Below are 25,051 nucleotides of genomic sequence, written 5' to 3'. Positions count from 1 at the left end.
CTGAGGCTGATGATGTCCTCATGAGAATGGCCCTGGCAAAAGGAAAGCGTAGATTCAAATATTATTTCCCCAGATCTGTCTTTTTGGTGTTTGCCTTTGTGGCTAATGTCTCCCTGCTTTATCTCTATTTCCGAAGTGTATAAATTGTACATGAAACGAATGCACATATTTACCCTTTGTTGGTAATATTTATGTGTTGCAGCAAATGTGTTTTAGGACAGTCAGTAGCTTTTAGAATTTTCAAATTTCTACAGGTAGTCAGTTTGACTTTCTATTTGTTGGATATAGTGTGTCATTTCCTTCTTACTGGCATGTCTGGTTTGTCTTCTAGGATTCAGGGATTACATTCTGTTCCTTAATCTTAAAAATGACATTTGCATTAGACAAAATTTTCTGCGAAGAATATCGGAAAGTAACGGTCATGAGGAGGTAAACATATTTTAATCATAAGATGATTTTTATGAAGATTTCAAGATTATATTATTTTTATGCCAAATTATCATTTTCCATTTTTTGGTTTGGGGCACCCTTCGGTTTAGATGCCATGATCGAGGGGTATCTATTTCATCAAATTCAACCAAGATTTGAAGCTTAACACTGCTTAACATTCAAATTATTTTTGCTTGAAAGAATTTACAGCGTTTTGTCTGTCAGTATGCAGTCCTGGACAAAAAAACATAGATGAGGCCACTTGTCTGATGTATCATTGACATTATCAGTAACAGGCAACGGGCATGACCATAATTGTTTTTGAATTATTCTTGTAGTTTTTCTTGAACTGTGGAGTCAGCATTGATCATACTTGTCAACAGAAAAAAAATGAGAATACAGGTGAACAATTTTTTTTGTTCATTTTAAAGGCTAACTGTGCGTGAGGATATCAGAATGTCTCTGGGACAGCCTGGTGCTCCCTGGCATTCCCAAGCGAAGGATGTAGATATATACAGGGGGTTCCTTGGGACATCCCCAAAAAGTCTAACAAATAGAAGGAATGGGGAGGGGACGTTCTACCTGTCCCCCTGAGGCACCCCTTTTGAGGATATGACAAAAAACTAGGGAGCATTTGTCCCCAGGGAACAGTGGTAATTACTTGATTCGACATTCAATATTTGCACATGTAAGCATGTAACATGCCCCCTGAGGATTTGAACATGGGTTTTCATTATGAAAGCTTTGATGATTTACCACTTGAGCTCATCCCATCTGATATTGCTTATTCTTGCTTCTTACCTTTGGTAAATTATTTGTGGCTTCTAAATATGTATTTTTTGAATATTTTTGTTTAACTACATTCTTTTGAGAATATCATAGGAATGGCATTAATTTTTCCTGCCTTTCATATGTTCTGGTAACAGTTACAGGAAAACACATAATATTCCTAATTATTTACCTACTTAAAGTGAATTTCTCAACACCTATGACGTTTCATATCTCATCAATTTTGCACTGTTAATTTTGTTTCGGGTATGCTAGACACTGTTTTAGACATACGATGCAGTTTCAAGAGAAGCAAAGCAAGATTATTTGGTGTATTTGTTGCTAGCATGTTCAACAACCCATTTATTCTTTTTTTCAAATCTCTTCCAGCCTAGCTTTCCTGAACAATCTTGACCTTTGAAAGAAGTCAGTTGCTGATGTGTTAGTGCTTGATATGCTGGTACCCATAAAAGATATACAATATTTGGAACACCATAGCATGTGTCAATAACAGCCAGGATTTTACATATGGCCACGAGGGCAGCTGCTGACGTTTATTTTTTTAATTTCTGTAAAATTATGCTGGGTCCAAGTGTTTGTTCAGCAAAATGTAAATATGAAAAAGATATTTGCAATGGATGTTTACAATGACAAGAAATCATAAAACGAGATGATTGGATAAACGAGCACAATTTCTATGCATATTTACTGAGGGTAGCATGATAGCTAAAAGGAACCCACAGCAAAAGAATAACTTCCAAATTGAAAAAAAAAAGAAGTCACGCGATTTTTATTTTCTTCTTATATGTATTTAAACCTTGTTTAGGTAGAGCAATTCAATGGTGAATCACTACCTCCAAACTTAGTTGATTCTACATCGAAATATTCTCTATGAAAAAGTTTTGCATGCTTTGGGATATTTGATTTGAAAGAGTTCTATATGTTGTTATTTTTTTTTTCTCCTGAAATTTTTTGGCTCAAGTTTATTTGATGTAGAATTGGGCCTTGCGTATTTGTATTTTGTTTTTCTATGAACATCTCTACTATCTCAAAATCATAATTTAGTTCCCTTAATCAAGGCTCACGTCTATAAACACTGCAAGTCTATTTGTATCTACCCTCCTCCACACCTTGTGCCACACATACACACATAAAAGGACAAAGAAAATGGGCAGGCTCTTCTTTTTCAGGAGTAAACTAAGCCTCTGGAGGAGGTAGTTGATCCCTATCCAATCCTTCAAGTACATTATTTTACTGGGTTATTTTTTCTATTGAGGAAATATACTGTATACCCATAAGCTGTTATTTTTCCAATCCTTTGAAGTAAATATGGCCCCAGGTCTCAAATGTTTCACTTATCATATTAGACATATTCATCCTGCAGTTGTACTGAAAATCTGACCCGTTTTAGATCAGAGCATTGTTTGATGCTTTGAGTCAATCATTTAACTTATGTCTTTCCTCTCCAAAGCAAGGAATTTTCTGTTCTTCTTATCCAATGCAATGGATAGTCTGATTTTCCTCTTGAGCATTTATATTATCTACCTTTCATTTCAACTCATCAACCACCTAAATATATTGCAAGTTCCTCTATAATTTCCTTGTCTTTTCTGGCTGATGACATGCATAATTGTATCTGCGATTCTGCAATAATTGGTTAATCTCACAGTAGGAATTCATATTAAAAAAATCTACATTCCCTTGCCTTCTTTCAATTGTACATATAAAAAGCTCCCTGCTTTAGGATATTGAATTGGAAATAATTTTTATTTTTTTTCAGTTTGAACCTCTTGTATTACATTTTCCATGAACATGCCTACTATGGTTAAGCTATCAGCACATTTTTTGGAATGCCAACTCCACCGCCATGACTATCTAGGAAGAAATACCCTTTTCTCATAAGGTTTATTGATCAATAAACTATAATGTAGCTGTGGAAATTTGGGGATCAGTAGGCACCAAATGATTGAGAGACAATACAAGAAAGCAACAATGGGTATGTCTAACTGTTCTTTTCTGAGAGTGTTTATTTACAGGTGGATTTTACTTGTATGCGTCTGATGTAATTTTTAATTGATTTTCTGTTTCTCTTATAATTGGGAATATAAATGAATGTATTGGACACAGGTGCGTGAGTAAAAATGTGTGCAAATAAAATGATTGAAATACTAAGTTAACAATCTAAGCAAAACATAAATCAATCAAACACTCAAGATAAGGACGCTTAAGAAAGGAAATTAGATTAAATAAAAAACAAGCAATTAAAATGCAAACCAATCCTTTGATTGGATGTGTGCTCGATATATGCTTCCAAGGGTGCTTGAAGGTGCTTGAATGTGCTCCATGATGGTTGGATATGCAAAAAACCAAGCTAAATTGGATGCAAAGTGTATGGATGTGAGTAATTAAATTGGCATTATAACAGTATGATAGCATGGAAGTGGATGGACTGTGAAGGAAAATGAAGGGATTAAATAGGCTAGGATGGGAGATGAGGAGGCATGAAAATGAGACACTTGTCTTTGAGAAGGGCAAGTGTCATGGATGAAAATGACATGTCCTTAAGAAGGACAAGTGTCATGGGGAGGGATGACATTTGTCCTTGAGGACACATGCCTATCTGGGAGAGAGACACCGAAATAGGAAGGGTCTATTCCAAAATGAAGATATTCCCATATATTAGGAATTTTGAGATATTTCCCCAAATTTTAGGAAATTTCCCCACATTCTAGGAAATTTGGGACATTTTGGGAATGTGCACACATATGGTAAAGGCAAGGGGATAAGGTTGACTGAAACCTGTGGTTAGCTAGGTGGGTTATGTTAGGAGAAGAGTTAAATGAGGGTTAGAGTTAGGAGACGTGGGGAAATAGAATTAATTAATTTACTTGATTAATTCTATGAGGGAATTAAGAGGAAAGGTCAAAATGAATTAAATAATCAAACTATTTATTTGATGTATTTAATAGAAGAAGGGGTCAAATTTAATTAATTAACTGATTTATGATTATCAAATAATTAATTAAAAGAGGACTATAGCATAATTAATAAAATTAATTAGCTAGAAGGAAGGAAGGAACACTAATTAATTAAATAATGCGTAATTATCTAATTAAAGGCACTCGGGATAACTAGATTCAGTTAATTAAATTAATCAAATTTAGGGGTCTACAATGGGTACTCAAACATTGGCACAAAACCTCCTATTTGTAGTATTGCACAACATGGAAGCTTCTTTTACAGAAATGAGCAGGCCTTTTTCAAGTGTAGTTTTTTGTTTTCAAACTTAATCCAAGTTATTGTAGATATGGTTATGATCATGAACCACTGCACATTTGGATCTATTATTGTCAAAAGTTTTCTTCTTTTTGATGTTGATGCTAATGCACATTGTTTTCTATAATTGGTTTCTTATTTGCATGCTGGCTAAAGAATTCTGTATTTTTGAATGATCAGGGTGTGGATCCATCTGTAAGAGCTGAAGTTTGGGAATTTTTGCTTGGCTGCTATGCACTTAGCAGTACTGCAGAGTATCGGCAGCACTTAAGGATGGCTAGAAGGTTATTTTTAATTCATCCACCTGTTTTGATTTTTCAACTTTATGTAAATAAAGAATTTAACATGTAAATCTTTTTGCAATTTTTTGAAGTTGTATTTTCAAACTATCTGTTATTTACCTCATAATTTCCCTTAACTAAATGTCTCCTTGATTCTATCATTCTTCGATAAACAGATTTAGAGGTCATACACATAAATTTAATAATTTATTGTTAGATGGAAATTATTCTCAAACTTTTTGATCTAAGTTGCCCGATTCTACACAATCCCTCTCCAAACCTAAACTGAAGCAGCTTCTTCCCTGGAACTCTCAGATTCTGGTACTATACCTGGTTCTTATACTTCTAAAAACATATCATGTTCTTAACCATTGGTTCCTTTCCCAGAACCTCCTGTAACTGCTGTTTTCTGATTGTTCTATTAAGGACCTAACATTTGTGGGCTGTTTTCAGGATGAACGCATGGCAGGGTTCTGCTGATAGTTATTTAATGTTTATAAGACAAATTAAATGAACTTAACCTAAGTTATAAATCATTATTTATAAACTCAAGGTATTTAAAATTATAGTGTTTTATTTATTTATTGCTTATTAAAATGCTGTTTATATACAAGGTTTGTCAAATGACATTGTATTTATGTGATGAACAAATAAGATGGGGGATTTGTAGATTTCAAATTCATTTAGGTGGTGAACAGGTAGGTTGAAGAGACCTTCATTCTTGGAGGTCCTCAACATTCCAGGTGCAGCAAGGGTTGGTTGCTGTATGATAGCCCTGCTACAGGGACAAACAGGACTCCCCCACAGGAATGTAAGGTACAGGAAGGCAAGGCCTTGATCTGTGGATGGAAAACCCTAGATTCACGTCCAGGCAGTGTCAGAAATGTGTTCCACAGAGTTTTTGTTAGGTTTTATTGTAGAGGCAAAGAGATGTTCTTTGTCTTGGCTGGCAATGGTAGGTGCTTGTAAGGGTAAATGGTTTTCTGGCTCTGTCATCTGCTCCTGAGCTGAAGGAATTTGGAGGTCTGATTTTTTATTATTCCTATTGATTAAAATTACATCCAAGCTTACCAGGCAAAGGAGCTTTTTGTTTCTTATGCTTGGGAGGCTTCTCTGCAGAGTTGAAATTCTAGGCCTTCAAATCTTTTCTGTGGGGAGCTTCTGTCATCCTTGGCTGATATATGGGTAAGACCTTTCCTCCTTCCCTTGGAATTCCGGAGTCAATCTTGTTTAGAAGGCACTGGCAGAAGTTTGGGAGCCTTGGTGAAGATTTATCCTTCCTCCTTGGACCCTACTCATTTTTCAACACTGGTCTGAAAATTAAGAGACCGTGACCTGCCATTACCTAAACAAGTCCGCCTTTGAACTTCCAGATTTTTTTATTATAGAGCTGGACTATGAGAATTGTCCTTTTTATTGCATCTCCTGTCATAAAATTGGCCATTTTGCTAGCTCATGCCTTTTTAAGCCATGGTTGCAGTCTTAAGCTTGCCTCTGTTCTTCTGCCAACTGGTAGGATTTGGAAAGTTAAAGCATCTTCTAAATCTAGGCAAGAGTTTCTTGTTTTACAAAACCATCAATGGTTCTTCACTGATAAAGCAAAATCACCCTCCTGGAATGTCTTTAAATCTGCTGCTCTTTCCAGAGAAAAAATTCATCTTGGTTTTCACTTGGTTTTGTATAAGAGAGACTACTTGGGAGACGGAGTTGGAGTCTGAGATCCCTGTGGTGGATGCTCAGGTTCAAGTGGATGTTACCCTTAAAGATTTGTCTAATGTAAGTGAAATTTTCTTTCCCTATTTTGGATCTATGTTTGGATGGAGGAATCTTGCTGGAGAACCAGGACCTTATCAAGGAGCATAAACATCGCAATCTTCCTCAAGCCTGAGCACTGAGGAAGTGAATGATCTGATTTTCAAATCTGGGAGGTTTGGTTTAAGTCAGCTTGGATCTAGGTATGGAAAGCCAATTGGTCAAGAAGAGAAGAGGTTGGAAAACACAGTTGTAAGGTTATAAGATTCTGTAAGGACCAAGGTTGATGCTGGTTCACGATAAAGAACAGATAGCTTCTTTTCAAGGTGCAAGGAAAATGCCCTCTGTCATATAAAAATCTTCTATCTTGGAGTGTTAGGGGTCTTAATTCCCCTATCTAATGGAATTCGATTAAGTGCAATTTATGTCCTCAGGGCTGTGGGATGCTTTTTGCTCATCCCCATTAGAATTGTGGATGGATGGATACCCAGAAAATGTCTCAGCCATCCATGCTGATTAGATATTTTGTAATCCTTAAGTAACATCTCAGACAACCCATGCAACTAAAGGAAATTCAAACATACATCATCTTTACATAACCAGGAGCCAAAGAAGTAGATGATAGCAAAAAGACATATACTTAACAGTTCTTTAGTTTTGTTAAAATGACACGTTGTAAAAAGCATTTTGCATGTATCCATTTATTTGTGATTTTCAAAATGGCTTTTCCTTTTCCATATGCTGACATTTAGGGAGACATTACTGGTCTCCAAAACACACTTCATGTTGGTTATCGATACAAAATCTCATATCAGTTACAAAACAGTCGAGTTACCAGAATCAATTGTATGTCTTATTGGTGTCCCCGGTTTGTTTGAAGTGCAGATTCATTTGAAGTATTTGGCTGGTGCTTGGCCTTTCAAATCCTTCCATGTTTCTGTTTGAAGTTGTGTGTCATCTAGATTCTAGTTAATGCCAAGAGATGATAAATGAAATGTCCTTCCTGTTGGGTCCATTTCTGAAGACAAATGGTAGCCTATGCCCATTAGTTTGGTATATGTTTTGCATCCATCCAGTGTGTGTTGGATTTTAGTTGATCTATTTGATATCAAGGCCATAGATGAGTCTTGCATTACTCAAATATTTACATAAAACAAGATTCTATATTTACTTTTCCGACAAAAAGCTGCAAGGATTTTACCACTATTTTTTCTATGTTGTAATAAGCTCTAGTAATTTTGTCTATAGGATATGCTTCGATCTAAAGGGGAAGGTAATTGCTCTATTGAATGAGAACCTCTACAGAGTTTTTTTAAAAGCTATAACTGCAGATGAAGAGGCTTAATTGGTAGGGGGACTGTGCTTTTCCTGAAAGCATTTTCAGCAGAAGCTGAGTTCTCAAGAGGAGAAGAACTAATTTTTTGCAGAAACTGGTTTTCACAGCTCATAAATTGGACTTCTGATTACATTCTTCTCTGTGTGCTTATGCTATCTCCCATCAAGGAGTTAGAGGCTCATATTTTAATTTCTTTGGATTCACATTTTTTTTGTTCTCTTATCCACAGGTTGGACATGTTACCCTCTAGTCGGTAATAGACGTTCAGCACTGACCTTGGGATTCGGGACATGTGCTTAACCGCGTGGATCCTTGTCTCTGGCCATTGTGGCGTTCATTGATAGCTCGAGCTTTTGGTGTAATGGCAGCGGTGTCCAACAAGTGGTATCAGAGCGCTGGGTTACGGGTTCGAATCCCGCGGGTCGTGCTGACGGGGGATTGTCACCCTCTAGTCAGTAATAGACGTTTGGCGCTGACCTCGGGATTCGAGACATGTGCTTAACCACCTCCTGTGGATCCTTGTCTCTGGTCGCTGTGGCGTTCGCTGATAGCTCGAGCTTTTGGCGTAACGGCAGTAGTGTCCAACAGGACATTGTATGTGTAGTTGGAAAACTCAGATCTGGTTAGAATTTGGCAGTCCAATCACTTGACTTGGACTTGAGACTTCCCAAAAGTCCCAGCAAATTAAATAATTGCACACACATACAAAATAAATTTAAACAATGCATGAGAAGCATAATGAATGAATTTAAATAATACATGATTCTATTTTTATTATCAATTTGTCATGAAACCATGCTAACATGTCAGATTCATCACAGGCTCCAGATTCAGAATTTCAAATATTTTGCTAGTACAATCTAGAACTTCTTCCCCCTCCTAGTAGTATTTAATCTGAAATCAGAAGGTAAATTTAAATCATATCTCTCACAAGTCAGTTAACCATCAAGCATGTTATCTCCCAGTGCTTCCACTTCCACTGTTGCCCTTGTTTCTCTCTCCAATTCAGTAAAATCTTTGTCAATGAACATGGCATTCATATCTTTAATAATCCAATAAGAATATAGATCAACATCATCCAAGTCAGTGGTATCATGAGACTCTTTCCCTTCCACCTTTTTGGTGTGATGGCGAAGGATGTTTTGCATAAAAGACAAGGTCATTGATGCAGGTCAACATATTTGTCGTCTTACTACGGATGTTCTCAAACAGGTTCCAATTATGGTCACGCTTAAACAATACAAGGCTGCCACAAAAGATGGATGGTTAGAGTTCGTAGATTTGGTGTTTGAGTTCAATAATCTTCCTATCTCAAATCTACAGTAAAACATTTTTAAAACTACAAGTATTAAATAAAACTTTGTAATATTAATTCAAAATTGCATTCATTAAATAAGTGTGTGATTAAAAGATAGATTTACATTTTAAATCTGGTTGTTGGCTTGCCCTCCTTCGAATTCATAGAGATAAAGAAAAGAGCCTCCCCTTCACAGCCTTGTTACTTGTATACTTACAACTCATCTAGAATTGTGCTTCTTAAGGCTTTCATTTGGTGTTATTTTCTCTCATTATGTGATAAGGAACACCATAATTTCCTTATCAAACCATAAAGGAATTAAATAAGTACAATTTGAGGTTTAAGTAGTACCCCATCACACATTGGCTGGTACATCTGTGATAAATAATTTGCCTAATGATTACATATTTTATCTTGTTCTTAACATAATAATGTAGTATGGCCTGCCTGGCCTTATCCACGGACTCAAAGAGATAACCCATTAGCATTTTATTTTCATCAACCAAATGCTTAACCTTGATCAAAATTTGAAAATAAGAAATTAAATTAATTGAAATTAATGTAGTATGGCCTCCGTGGCCTTATCCACGGACTCAAAGAGATAACCCATTAGCATTTTATTTTCATCAACCAAATGCTCAACCTTGATCAAAATTTGAAAATAAGAAATTAAATTAACTGAAAATTAACAACAACAAATTGAAATTCATAAGTCATAAGTTTGTAAGCTAACTTGAGTATCTCTTTTGCACTCTGGGAACAAATCATCAAAGTTTTCCTTTATGACCTTCACATCTTCTGCCTTCTGCAATATGGAGACTCCAATCACTGATTGGTCGCAACCATCTGCTTGAGTGAAGATATTTTCCCTAGAATGCTTTGCAATATGATGAAGTTTGTGGCAACTCATGTGACCCTTTAGTCTTTGCATAAGCTCCTTTCCTTTGGTGTGTTCTCTCATCAATCTAAACACCCAAGTATGGTTTAGATAAATTTTGTGATGTTTCCAAGTTTTTGGTATCCTTAACCACACTTTTGACCTATCAAATTTTCCTAATGTGCTAAGCACTAAATCGATGCTAGGGTTAGCACAATGGCTGCAAATAATGGTAGGATACCCTCTCCTAAAGAAGTCTCCCTACAGCTACATTTGTGGCTGTATGTTTGGTGACAACTTGAACAATTGGACCATTGTCTCCAGCAAACTGCACAAGTTCTCTCCAATGCTTGACTTTGTGCAAGTCATCTATGTACCTAAAGAACACCAATGTGCCATTGGAAGCCACTAGGAATTTAACAGGGTCCTATCCTGCCATTTGTACAGTCATCAAATAAATGTTGAAGCCCTTCTTTTCATCATATTTTCTTTTGGTCTTCTTCTATAAGCAATGCATTTTTAATGGCTTCTTTGAAGAATCATCCACTAAAATCATTGCAGAGCTGGTGTATTAAATCCTGCACCACCAATTGTCAATGCATCCTAAGTATGGTTTAGACAAATTTTGTGATGTTTCTAAGTTTTTGGTATCATTAACCACACTTTTGACCTATCAAATTTTACCAATATGCTAAGCACTAAATGAATACTAGGGGCAGCACAATGGCTCCAAATAATGGTAGGATACCCTCTCCTAAAGAAGTCTCCCTACGGCTACATTTGTGGCTACATGGTCGGTGACAACTTGAACAATTGGACCATTGCCTCCAACAAATTGTACAAATTCTCTCTAATGCTTGACTTTGTGCAACTCATCTATGTACCTAAAAAGCACCAATGTGCCATTGGAAACCACTAGGAAGTTAACCGGGTTCTATCCTGCCATTTGTACAATCATCAAATAAATGTTGAAGCCCTTCTTTTCATCATAATTTCTTTTGGTCTTCTTCTATAAGTAATGCATTTTTAAAATCATTGCAGAGTTGGTGTATTAAATCCTGCACCAACAATTGTCAATGCATTCCACAATGGGCTGCTTGCTACACTAAATGGTAAATCATTATATTAGCAAAGATTTGTAGCCATTGTTGCCTCATGGTGCTTCTCTTGGTTCCGAGCAATAGCTTTGAGCAAATGTTGTGCATCAAGAATGTTACGAGGAATACGGAAAACCAAAACTACTGGTCAAATAAAAAGGTCCCTCGATGAATTAGGTGTTGCCATGGAATGTGTCACCTATGCAACAACTTGCTTTGCTTTCTTTCTTTCAGTTTACTTCTCTTCATAGCTAGAAAGTAGGGCATTCATATCTTGTTGTATATTTTCGTGCACTTGGTCATGCAACTTGACATCTTGGCCAATAATTTGAGAAAGGTGGTGTTTGATTTTTCCTTTCATGTGGTATTTGATTGGCAATATTTGTGGGTTATTGTGCCCTTGATCACACTTGGTGTGCTAGGCTTCCATATGGGATCTTTTCTACCTTGCATAATGCCTTGAACATTATAGAGAATCTAGACATTGTAAAAAAGCAAAGAAGCAAGGGTTTGAAATAGGAAGGGAAAACACTGTTTTTTTGAAAACCCAAGTAAATTCCTATCAAGTCAAATTCAACTATTGACAAATCATTTCAATCACTCAACAATCACTTCTTGTAATGCTTCCCCAAGGAACCCTTGAGGAAACAATCCAAGAAAACTTGGAGTAATAATTTTTTTGAACATTCCAAATAAACTTAACTTCAATGCCAAATACGACACAACATGTCGCACTTGCATGACAATGTGCACATAAGTGTTGCAAGAGAGACCATGACACACAAGAACATCTACACAAGACCTCACCAGTGCACAAGCAAGGTGACAACGGAAGGCTAACGATCCACCACTCACCACGAAGGGACGAGAGAGAGAGAGAGAGAGAGAGAGAGAGAGAGAGAGAGAGAGAGAGAGAGAGAGAGAGAGAGAGAGTGTAATGTTCCCCTACTAGGAGGCTGTTTGCTTCCCAATGAATTAACACACATTACTATTTATTATTATGCTTCAATTCATATCTCTTAAACTATTACACGAATTAGTATTCATAACACATTCATTCATTATATTAAGTCCTATCTTAGCTTCTTGCCTAATCCTAATGAGGGATGGGGATTTACTGTCATAGGGCACTGACACCAACTACAAAGAGGCTCCCTCAAGGCCCAGGACTACGTCCCTACGCATCTTGGGCTCACCATCACTTATGATGGGTTTATTCGCATTTCCCTACACACATCAACCTATCCCCCCACAGGACATTGTAGATGAATTAAGACTAGGCCAATAATATAATAATCTTTCATGTATTATGAATGCATATCAAATTAAGCATGACCGTCATACATATTGCAGCCTATATTAATATTACTATTAAATTCTGCATAAGAACATTATCAAACTTCATATATTAAGCACATCCCCATGCATACCACCAAGAACATGGATGTTATTGCCTGTAACTTAATAACAGTTCTGATCTGATCTGATCGATGGTGATCCTTTGGATGCTTTAGACTCCTTTCCTTTATATCTCTCCATGTGAGTGAAAGGTCACACCTCGTCATCATTTATGCCCTTTGGCAAGAGGCACACCCTTTCACCATTAGCACCCTTTGAAAGAGTGCAACTCTTCATTATTTTTGCCCTTTTAAAGGGACACAACCTTTCACAATCAGATCTGCACTTCTGATTCCCCAAATTATCCCTCTTTCAAATGAAGTTCTCTTCTCCGTTTTATATCTCATGTTTGAGGGAGTCACAACTTTTTATCTCATGCCTTTTGACCATTCATTAAAGTTAACTAAATTTTAGTTATGGTTATGTTTAATTTTATTCTTTTATATTTATAATTTTAATATTAAATTCTATTTTGAAAAGGGGACATTACAAGGAGGGTGGGAGGCAGAGAGAGAGAGAGAGAGAGAGAGAGAGAGAGAGAGAGAGAGAGAGAGAGAGAGAGAGAGAGAGAGAGAGAGAGAGAGAGAGTCGACACAACCTAGGATCACATCCTCTCACAAAAGACATCGGGATGGGATGAGGGAGTCATCAACGTGTAATCCACATCCAAATAGGCAAGCCCAAGTACTCTCGACACATGCAGGATTCCACTAGCTCAATTGCAATCATATGACATCCTATTGCAACTCAAGGACGTGCAAGCAAAAGATAAATCCCTAAATGCCATCCAAACACAAGGGAAGGCTTAGGACACCTTAAGGAAGGCCAATGAGGGGTTTCAATCCTTACAAGACTTTACTCAACAAACTAGGTTTTCTCCTCTGTCCTAGGTGCGACAATCAACTTTCACTTACACAGTCACACAAACAATGCAATCAACATCACAACAACTCACTGACAACACACTTGGACCATCTTAGAGGTTCCTTTGACTCTCCAAGCCCTGGTGAGCAACTTAGGTAATCTAGAATGGCCCCTCTAGGGCCCTAGAAAGTTCATTGACAAACAACTCTAGACTATGGCACCCATAGAGGACTAGAGCATTGAGTTAGGACACAGGCGCTCCAAAAGAACACTAGCGGGTCACTTTGGAGTCCACTAGGCATGCTAGTGCTCCTGATAACCCTTACCCACGCTGTTGTCCTTTAAATGCTCTAGTGTCTTGACTAGTTGGGCGAATTGAAGCTAGGGATCAGTCCCCTAGATGTCATGGGCACGTTGGAGTAGATTAAAGTAGCTACACAAAAACACCAAAACAGCCTGGGGACAAAGTATGCCAAAACAACTCCCCTGGACACTAGACGCCATTGACATGCGAAAGGAGAGGATGGGAAGATGTGTAGTTACCTTACCAACATCCTAAACTCCTGTCCTAAGAAAGCACACACAAGATCGTGGAATCACGACACTTTCCACATTCACAACACTTTACAAGACGCTCCAAAAGACCTCAAACAAGCCCAAAATGACTTGAAACAACACAAAACACCACAAGGAGGTATGACAACGTTAGGAGGGGACAACAACACCTCCGAGACAACTCAACACACAACTAGGTTCATTTTTAAGCCCAAAAGAGGATTCCTACTTACATTGTCTTAGTTCACATAAGCATCATAATCAAAATACAAAGTGTAGACACCTAAATCTGTCTACTTAATTAAGTGAATACTTAGTATTTATTTTATTATTTAACTATGTTCTATTAATTAAATTAATATTTAATTAATTCACCCTAACTCTCTTCTCCTATTAATTAAATAAATTATTCAATTTATTTGATTTAAATCATTAAACAATGTTCTAACTTTTAATTAAATAAATAAATCATATTTGTTTAATTAAATCCCCCTCTCACATTTAAATAAATTAATAAAATCCTATCCCTGACATTTGAATAAATAAATATTTATTTAAAATCTTAAAACCCTCACCCCCCTGCACTTTCTAGAAAATGCAAGTTGCATACTAACCCTTCACCTAATCATATCTAAACCCCTATTATTAGCCTAATCCCCCTCTAAGTGTTTGTAGATTCCTAAACTAAGGGATTACTGAATAGTCACTTTTCAAAAATATTGAAGGCTCTTACAAAGCATTAAAGGCCTTCTCCCTTCAGCAAGTTAACTCACATGGATCTTTGACCAACCTAACTCACCTTTAACCCTTGCACATTCCCCCAACCCTTGGTTAAAGGCTTATCCCTTAACCTAACCATCCATGGTAACCCTCAAGTCCCCTCAAGCCTTAAAGGCTTTGACCAATCTAACCCTTTAACCCTTGCACATTCCTTTACCCCTTGGATAAAAGCTTTATCCATTAACCTAACCTTAACCTAACCACCCATGGTAACCATCATGTCTCTTCAAGCATTTAATGCTTTGTTCCTCTCCTCTCAAGCCTTCCCTTGTTAACACTTGTCAACATGGGATTGGCTTGAAGAGGAGCGCATGGATTGAGGATGACCACTTCCTCAAGCAATCCTAATTCTTCCTCAATCCACTCAATCTCAACCCTTCATTTGCCCATTTCCTCTATAAATAGGGCTCATTCCTTCATTGTTAAAAAAGAGAGGAAGAGTTGATCCATGCATTGTTATTTTGCAAAGATTTTGAATGACTTGTTTGATGTTTTAGCTCTTCCACTTGTTGGAGTTGCCAGTTTACATTAACACTTCCTTTGCAAGCTTCATCCACACGTGACATAATCAATCATCTCCCATCCTCCATTTGGCATCCCATTTGTGCTAGGTGCTCAAACTGAGGGCATATTCCACATAACAATAGGATCTTGGAGAGGAGGACAAGGAAGAGCATCATGGGAAAGTTATGTATTCATTTCGTTTTGTTTATTTCCTAGCTTCTTGTTTACTAATCTTCCTTGATAATGCTTTTAAATGGTTTTAGTTTTATGTTGACAACTTTCACAAAGCAAGCGTGCTCGACTCCAACGCCGATGCATGCAAACCAAACTACATCCAATAACATGTCCTCTCATTACGAGGTCCAATGAATACAATATGTTACATATCATGAGGACTCAAACATCCTTTACAATAAAAAATGACATTGTAATTAACTAAAAGGAAAACATGAATGAAACCAAGAGAGAAGAGTCCACTAAGCATGCTTGGCCCAATATCCTTTGGACCCCAATGGTGGTATACATGCCATTCGACTATGTGGAACCAAAAAGGTACTCCCACCATGCTAGGTGCTAGTCACAAATGCCACAAGCACTTACACATGCAAGCAAGATGAGAGATATAACATTCATCCAAATATGCAAAGAACATAGCATCAAGTATGGAATATACACAACATCCAACATGACGTATAACACAACATCAATGGCCAACATACATGGCAATCATATGATCATTAATTACTCAACACCACCAGGGAAGGCATATCCATATTCCAAGTGCTACTCAAATATAGGGCTAGGTGTTAGATAGCAAGAGCAAAGAGTGTCATCGCATAGCTCGAAGGGATGGCTCACATGGAGCCTTGGTCTTACTCAATCCAATCCACTTATCTTGTTTCATTTTAATTATGTTTCATTAGTTTTCTCTTATTTACACAATGCCCCAATGGGTTATCTTGGCAGTCCCTTTGTGCCTTGGCTCCCATTGAATGCCACTCCCATCATTTATTCTAATACCTACCCTAGGCTCATCGAAACCAAAATCAAATGATATCAACCTTTGCATTTCCCAATTTTTTACAAAATGAGCCAAATTCATGAAAAGGGATCAAATTCGATCCAAAATGAAATTTCATTTACTAAATCTATCATTCCACATAACATACCATAAAAATTTCACAAAAATTCCAGTTTAAAACAAATTCTAAATTTAATCAAAAACCAAGTGAATAGTGAAATCCACCATTAGAGAAGCTTGAAAAACACCCAATTTTCAAAGTTCAACTTTCAAAAATGTAAAGATACCCTTTTGGTCTATATGCGTCCAATGCTAGATTTCCATAGTAAAATTCACAAATTGCTCATTCATTCGAAATTTTGGCATGGTAACATCTCTAAATGTAAAGTTTATAAAATTTGCTCAAATTGATTAAACCATTCAAATAAATTGCTTTCAACTAAAGGAATGCATCAAAACATAATTCAATCCATTTGCAATCATTTATAATAAGAAATAATTAAAAACAAGGAAGAAAATGAGGATCCCTCCTCAAAATTGTCCCAAAACTTCAAACTTGAAATGCATCTCACCCATCAAAAGAATCCACGAATCCGCTTAGTAGCATAAACAATCCACCTATCCAAATTCAATTCAACAATATCCACAATTTCTTCCACCATTCACTCCACAATCTTCAATTCATATTTCAACCATAGGGAGGGTTTTGTGCTCTCTGAAATTCCTCATAATAAGCAAGTATAGAAAATCAACACTTTTCCCATATAAAACCGAATTGGCTTTTAGAAATAAGATAATAAAATAATAAAATAATTAAATAAACTTTAATTCTCACATGCATACTAAAATGAGCATAAATAAAAGCTCCATAAAAATATTCTCAAAACATTAAATAACCATTAAACCATCAAAAATCATATCAACTTTAAATAAATCAATAATTAAAACTTAAATTCCCCAGAAATTTAAATTTAACCCTAATAATAAAATGTGATCAAAATGAGTACAAATAAGGCACAATCAAATCCTCAAAACATTAAATAACTATAAAAGCCCATAAAACTCATTTCAACATTAAATTTAATGAAAAACGCAAAATGACATAAATGTCTAGACACTCTTTACGGGTTGATGCATAGGGGATTTGGGTTTTCTGGAACATTACTAGCACATTATCTGGGGTATAACATGGGAAATCATACTTTAAGTGACGGTTTAGGGCTCAACACATTTGGCCAATTTGACATCTCCTCATGTCAAAGTCAATACCTGGTACCTGCAACCACTCAACACACATCAAGAGTACCTGTGCATATATACAAATAGCCGAAGAACATACAATATACCTGAACTGGGTCAAATATCACATATATTAATAATTTGCAATTAAATGGTTTAAAATGCATCATTTAATTTTAGCATCTACATTAATATCTCAATCATAGTAAATCTTCATCACATTATTATTTCATCTCATCATACATTTAGTGCCATAATCACCTTCAATTTACATTTAACAAACATCTTGAACATCATTAAATTGAAGCATGATTAATCATTAGGCATAATATCATTAGACATACATCTCATGAAATATCATCATCCAAGAGCACATCAGGTCCACACAAGGAATCAGGCATAATAGTACACCCGGACGCATTTCAGTGCAGTCACAACTATGACCAACAGTCCAGATACATCAAGAGTCACCAATAAATGAATCTTTTGACACGGGTCACCAATAAATTGCAATTTGGGGACAAAAACCCTGTTACTTACCTACATCTTTGTTAGCTATATTTATATATATCTATTAGCTGCACCTTCACTCATTTACACCCATATGCTTACATAACATGGTGTACCCACCTCCGTACTCCCAGATGTTCATGTGACTATGCTCTAAATCATTGCCAATAATTTTAAATGCCTTCTGTTCTCATAAATGAAGGTGAATTTATAGAAGCTCAAAGTTAAGGCATGAATGTTTGTTGAGTGGTCAAACTATCTGAAAATCATGGTTGTATGTAAAGTATGAATTCATCCCAGAATCAGGGTCCTCCTTCAGTATCTTCCAAATGATCTTCCTTGTTCTGTACTACTACCATGAAACAATTTCAGATACCTTTAAGAGTTGTGAATTCAGATTTCTAAGGCCATGGCATTAGGCCAAAAAGCCTTAAATTTGACAACGAGGAAAAAGTCAGAAAATAAGTTACATCTGAAAAAAGAATTTAAATTCAAAATGCCTGACCTGTATTCATAAAAGCTAAAGTAATAGCTGTCGTTTCTCAGGCAAGATGGATGATGGACGGCTCCATTGCTAATGGTTTGCATATTTGTATCCTAGTTCAGACCCAACTTTTGTGAAGGTTGACTGACTCCTTCTAAGTGTAATAGATTGATGCAGAAATGACATGCATTCAACTCAATGGACCAGCGGATCCCTTATCAAGTAACCTATTAAATCAAATGGGCTACATTTAATTTAACTGGGGAAGCATACCTTCTTGGATGATGTTGACATTGTATATGCAGTTGAGGAAACTGTAAGCTATTCTATTGACTGTGTATAGGAAATTAACTTGAAGTAACAAACTAAACTGAAAGCATAACTGTGCTGAAAGTAAATCTAACAATACAGTAGTTGCTTTGGATAACTGTCTAATGGTACAGCAGTTGCTGTGGGTAACAATCTAATTTTACAACAGTTGCTGCAGATAACTGTTCCTACCTAGATTAACTATGCTTCAGCTTGTTTACACACAACTTTTCCTGAACAACTTATTACTAACAGTTAAGCATATTAATCTGAATCAAAGAAGTTACAATTTATTCTACTAATCAACAACAATCTAAACTACTAAGAGATACAGTACCTCAAGTGGTCCTTACTTGAGTGTCTGTAATCTTAGTTATCAATATTCAATCTTTGACTCTAGGCTTCATTGTCAAAATTAATCCTTTATTGCAATTCAAAGAGAGTATATAAACTGATAACAAACTTGCTGATTGATAAAGTCACTAATAAAAAAATCTAGCAACTAGTTGGTAACTAACATCAACTCTGATATGATCCAACATTTATACACAAAATCCTGAGAGTTGGATTATTTGCAAACTCTAAACAACTTACTAATAGATGCCAATCCTTCCATGATCATAGGGAGAAGACTTATTCTAGCCTAAACAACAATAAGAATCTAATTAAGCAGAGATGAGAATGTCACAATTCTCTTCAAACTCTTGCATCATTAAGGAACAGTTATGACCGAAGACATGCAAGAACAGGGAATAATGATTTATGAACCATGTTCTATCGTTCTACAAATTCCTCCTTATTCCTATGATTGCATTTACTCCTAACCATCAGCATCAGCAAAAGGTGGCAAGATTCATAAATGAACTGTCCACATTCCACGACCGTTGCTCCCATGACCGCTTCAAGGCTGAATGTGCGGTGATCATCCTTTGGCTGCGGTTTGACAGTCTGGCTCTGTTGCAAGTTAGTTTCTTCAAAAGTATCTAATCAACGTTAACCATCATTATTAACATCAAACTCCATAACATTCCATAAACATTCACAAAATTATGATCATTTATCAACATGCTATATATACTATTCATTATGCTTAAACACTTAAGATAGCTAGGAAAGTTTAGATAATGTCTTATAAGTATGAGAAATGTCATGGAAAATACGAAACTGGAAACAAGGAAACAAGGACATTTCCATTACTCATCTAAGGTCTAGTTAGAAGTTTTTTCACCGCTGAATTCAAAATAATTTTTTTAGCCTGACTATTAGGAAGGGCTCTTGAAAGAGATTGATAGGGGGATTCTCCCATTGGTTGATTGTTAAGAGTTTGAAGAAAGTCTTTTACTCAGATGAATAATAAGAGTACTTCACAAACCAGATGGAGAGGCATATTCTGTTTTCACAGGAAAAAATTCTGCAAGTTTGAAGGTATATTGGAGGGCCACATGGCGCTGCCATTCTGAGTCTGCAGCTGAATGTGCAGCTGTGCAACGTTTTTCAGAAGAAACTCCATTCTGAGATGCATATGGTCACTGAAAATTACAAGTCTTCAATAAAGAGTATATTGAATAGCTTCTTAGAAATAGGGCTTCCTCAATGAGCTCATCTTCTGAAATTTCTCATGGCAAAGAAGAAAAAATAATTGATCTTTAAGAACATACCGATGAAATACTCCGTGCTTGTCTTTTACTCCAGTAGTAGATTCTGTAGTCCTCTACCATTAGAAAAATTATATTTGTCATTGTTCAGTTTGAATATTAATTTTTAATAATGTGAAATGGTAATCAAACATGTTTTTGGTTGAATGGATGCTGGTTGGTTTACTTTGTAAATTTGTATAATGTAATCTTGATGTATTTTTGGAAAAGTTTTTGATACCGGTTTCTCTTTCTGTAACTTGAAATTTCCTCAGCTGCAACTTCAATCTCTGCCACTGAACATTAATGGAAAATTGTGTATGTCTGGTAAGCACATATTAGGAGTAAGAGGTTAAGTTCTTTCCTTAGCAAGATACTTTTGTTGTGAATGCAGGGAGAGATATAGAGAGTTGATTGAGCAATGCCAAATGATGCATTCTAGCATTGGTACTGGTTCTCTTGCTTACACTATTGGGTCTAAAGTAATGGATGTTAGGATTATGTCTAAAGATAGTGCAAAGAAACAAGCAAAACTCGGTGTAAAGCGTATTACTGAGGAGGCAAAGTCTAAGCTGGAGTCATCTCATGGCTTGCAGCCCAATGAAAGATTTGAAGTGTCATATGCTAATGAGAATGATAGGCCAAGTTCTCCTGATTCACATGATTTTGGAAGTGCCAGGGAAAACACTGATGATGCAGCTCTGAATTCTTTCTACAGTATATCAAGTACAGGTCTAGACAGTGGTGTTGTTTCTGAGTCTGAAAGGGAAGACAATGGACGAATTTATTTGAGGCAAGACAGTTCAGATTTTCCCCCATTACCTGTTACAAACCTGTTTGAAAGAAGTGAGAATGCTGGAGAAGGGTCTTCAGGAAATGAAGCAATATCACCCAGAGAACAAGCAACAGGAAATAGCTATGACAGTTCACAAATAAATGGTGAGAAAGGAGATTTTCTTTTGGAAGATGCTATACATAAATTTGAAAATGGCGATAAAATTGCCGCAGAAAATGTAGAATTAGCACAAGAGAATCACATTAGCTCTTCTGAAGAAAGAAGAGATTACAAAGACAAGTTCACCTTAGCTAAAGCTATGGTTCAAGAACAAGAGTCGGGAATCAATGAATCAAAAGAACAATCAGAAAGTGCCGATAGGATGAAAATGTCAGATGCTTCAGAACCCACTGACACACCTCTTATAAATCCTGTAGTAGCACTTGGTGTGGATGTAAATGAAGACAGGGTAGCAGATTGGCTCTGGACGCTTCATAGGATTGGTATGAAGTTTGAGTATAGCAATCATTACCATCTTCTTAAGTATTTCAATGTTGAATTGTTAAGCAAGGAAACACGAGGAAGTTTTGTCTGTAATTTCAAGACAGGCTCCATGAGAACTTTGTTTACTGAATTTTTTTCCATTGGTCTACTCTATATTATTTATGCTTTATTTGTTTTGTCTAGTTGTCGATGTTGTAAGAACAGACAGGCACCTTGAGTTCTATGGGGATACAAAAAACATGGCTAGGATGTCAGATATCCTTGCTGTATATGCCTGGGTAGATCCGAGAACTGGCTATTGCCAAGGTAAAATTGCAGATGGTCTCAATTCCTTGTTTAATAAGTGGCTTTTCATTTTCAATGTTTAGATGTTAGGTCACCAGATGAACAAAGCTAATCAAATAGATTGAAACATGATTTTTATCTCATGCCATTCTATGTTAGTATGTGATTAACAACTCATTGAACACTATATATGTTATTTGATCAGTTAAACATTGTTCTCTTAGGATGTCTAACATAGTTTCCTTAACTTGCCAGGTATGAGTGATTTGTTATCACCCTTCATTATTCTTTTTGAAGATGATGCTGATGCATTCTGGTGCTTCGAGAGTCTCCTTCGAAGAATGGTATGTCTTTTTGCTCTGGTGCTTATTGGGATGGCTTGTGGTGCATTGCATTGTTGTTTTCTTATTGTGGATTTAAGCTTCTAGGAGTAGACTTATTTCATTATTTGCAAAGAATCAGATAAATGAGGTGGGCTTTTGTATTAGATAATAATATTTTTGGTGTTTATTCAGCGGCCAAATTTCCAAATGGAAGGTCCTGTGGGTGTGATGAAACAGTTGGAAAATCTGGGAAGAATATTACAGTGTACTGACCTCCAATTATTCAAGCACCTGGCTCTGGTTGGTGCAGATAGTCTTCTATTTGCATTCCGCATGTTACTTGTACTGTTTCGGCGGGAATTATCATTCAATGATGCACTTTGTATGTGGGAGGCAAGTGTAATATCCCTTATACTGATATAGTTATGTTTACTAATGAAGAAATGTCATGTAGTATAAAACCAATGATACTTCTAGTGCTTCCAACTTCTCAAGTGCATAAGATTTGTTTGTCAGATTTGAGGGTGAATCAAAATTTTCTTACATTTGGCTAGAAGCTGAAACTCTTGTTTAAGTTTTCAAAATGCATTGAGCTAACTGCCTGAGATTTGAATGTGAAAAGAAATACTCTGTAAAATTTTTCAAATAGTCATGTTATTTATTGATCAGTTAAATTCATTTCAGATTTATTATCAAGCATAAGATTGTTTGCAACACTAAATTTCGTAGTTAACAAGTCTGGCTGGTTCTGGATTTTTTGAATTGGCTAGATTTAGCTGATTTGGTCCAGACTTTTCATTTCCTAAATGTACTGGTTTTCAGAGCTATAAGATTTCCACAATCCATTCAAATCTTGTATGCAGTTTCTTGATTTGATTGTGTGAGAAATTTTTGACAATCCATTCAAATCTTGTACTGGCTTTTTTAATTTTTCAAATTCTAGATTTCTGGATTTTTTTGACCTCCCAAACAAATTACTTTTTAAAAAATCTGCTAACTATGCTATATTGTGAAGATTGTGTTTTAAACACTCCCAACTTTATGCTCTATTCCTCCATGTTTTTATAATCATAAATTTGAACAAGGTTTTAGAACTGCAGAGTTCGTGAAATAATGGACCTCTTTTTCTGGTTTGTGATGGAGTGGTGGTTAATAATTTGCTTTGCACCAATTGTGTAAAACTTATTAAACAGCAGAAATGATAAGGCATGCAGTAAAATTATGTCATGTTATAAGCTGTATTGAATTGGTCAATATTTCAGTTTTTCTTATCTAGACTGTTATTGAAGATGGTGGTGGTTGCTGGTTGCTATCTCTGAGTGTATCTGCTGCAAGCTATTAGCATGAAGATAATTTTAATTGTTCTGTATACCAGATTGTACAACCTGGAAAAAGATTGTTCAATGACTAGTCATTCCATTTGAAGAAACTAAGCAAGCTTGTGCAATACATCACATGGAATTCCAGATTAACTTCAAGATTGGCTGGTGAACTTGTACCATAGAGTGAATTGACAAAATATGAAAGAGCTTCGATAATGTGCAAAGAAATAAAATAGAAAAGATTGAAATGAAGATTGGTGGATACGATTGACAGTAGAAATTCTGAACATTGCATAGGGTCATAGGTTTGAAAATGATAAGAGGAAAGTCATTCAATTAAATGGCAAAATGTGGGCTATTTTGTACATAAGCTCGTGATTTAGCAAAATGCTTTTTAATTGGAAATAATGACCATTTTCTATAAACTATTTAGCTGTCGGCTGATAATTTGTAATATTCACAACTTCATATTGTATCTTTATAGTCATTATATGTGGTGGAGACAGTCCCATTTATGACTATTAGGTTTAATGTATTTAGTCATAGGTTACTAACTTGTGGAGCAAGCAATCTTTTGTTATAAATACGGGGTTTGCCCCCTCTTCATGCTGTCATCTATTTTCATATCAATATAACTATCAATTTGAAGATGTGTTTTCTCAATTATTTTTATGGATTTGCATGTGTATTTCTTTGCTTTTGGGTCTGCAGGTGCACACAGTTATATTTCTTGTAGTTGTACCTTGTTTTGTATTATAAGTACGCTTCATGAAATCTTGGTAGATTGCGGTTTCAATTTTATATTTTTTCTTGGGTATGAATATTATTTGCCCAGTAGAGGCACAAACAAAAGAAAAAGAATTGTACAATCACAAATGACTAGAATAGGCCAATGGTGCTTGCGAGAGAACGAAATAAATAATGTTACAAATAACCTAAGTAGCCCTATGGGGACTTGAAAGTGCAACAAGTTACATTACTAAGGAGTGTTCAAAAGAACTCCAAGAGTTGGAAAAACAATCAACATTAAAACAATGAAAGCCTCTAGTACGTATAGCCGTCGGTGAATTCATGAAAGGGAGCTTATAGAGGCCGAAGTTGTCAACATTGTGTAATAGAGTTCAAAGCAAAGTAGGCTACCTCCCTAGAACCTCTCTGAGGCTTGCAGGGCATTGCTAGACAATTCTAGGAGGAAGCAGGGTACTCCAATTAGAACTTCTTAACATCCATGATAGATGATGGTCCAGAGTTAGGGAGGAAACTGGAAATGCTTGCACGCCTTTGTAGAAATGTCTAAAAGCAAAGGGAACTAGCTGGCCCTCTCAGATTATGGCTGACCCACTACACTTGGTTTTGGGATTAAGAGGATTGGAGTCCCTTTGTTCTTTGTAACCTGTTTCCAGGTGTGCAGGAAACTGCTCTATCGAAAGA

The 25,051-nt window shown here is 36.2% G+C and overlaps 1 protein-coding gene across 2 annotated transcripts in view; it reads left to right on the top strand.

Moving 5' to 3' along the window:
• Positions 1 to 25,051, top strand: part of LOC131080009 (uncharacterized) — a 43,761-nt gene that overhangs the window by 9,442 nt on the left and 9,268 nt on the right. For both annotated transcript variants that reach the window (XM_058018063.2, XM_058018064.2), the window contains exons 4-8: positions 4,654 to 4,757; positions 20,806 to 21,689; positions 21,874 to 21,996; positions 22,231 to 22,319; positions 22,491 to 22,691. In XM_058018063.2, coding sequence (XP_057874046.2) covers positions 4,654 to 4,757; positions 20,806 to 21,689; positions 21,874 to 21,996; positions 22,231 to 22,319; positions 22,491 to 22,691 — 1,401 coding nt within the window. The remainder of the gene's footprint in view (positions 1 to 4,653; positions 4,758 to 20,805; positions 21,690 to 21,873; positions 21,997 to 22,230; positions 22,320 to 22,490; positions 22,692 to 25,051) is intronic.

The sequence above is a fragment of the Cryptomeria japonica genome, chromosome 3 (assembly GCF_030272615.1).
Source record: "Cryptomeria japonica chromosome 3, Sugi_1.0, whole genome shotgun sequence".
In the NCBI taxonomy this organism is placed as follows: domain Eukaryota; kingdom Viridiplantae; phylum Streptophyta; class Pinopsida; order Cupressales; family Cupressaceae; genus Cryptomeria; species Cryptomeria japonica.
The sequence above is the reverse complement of the archived record's forward strand: the minus strand, read 5'-3'. Positions and strand labels throughout refer to the sequence as shown.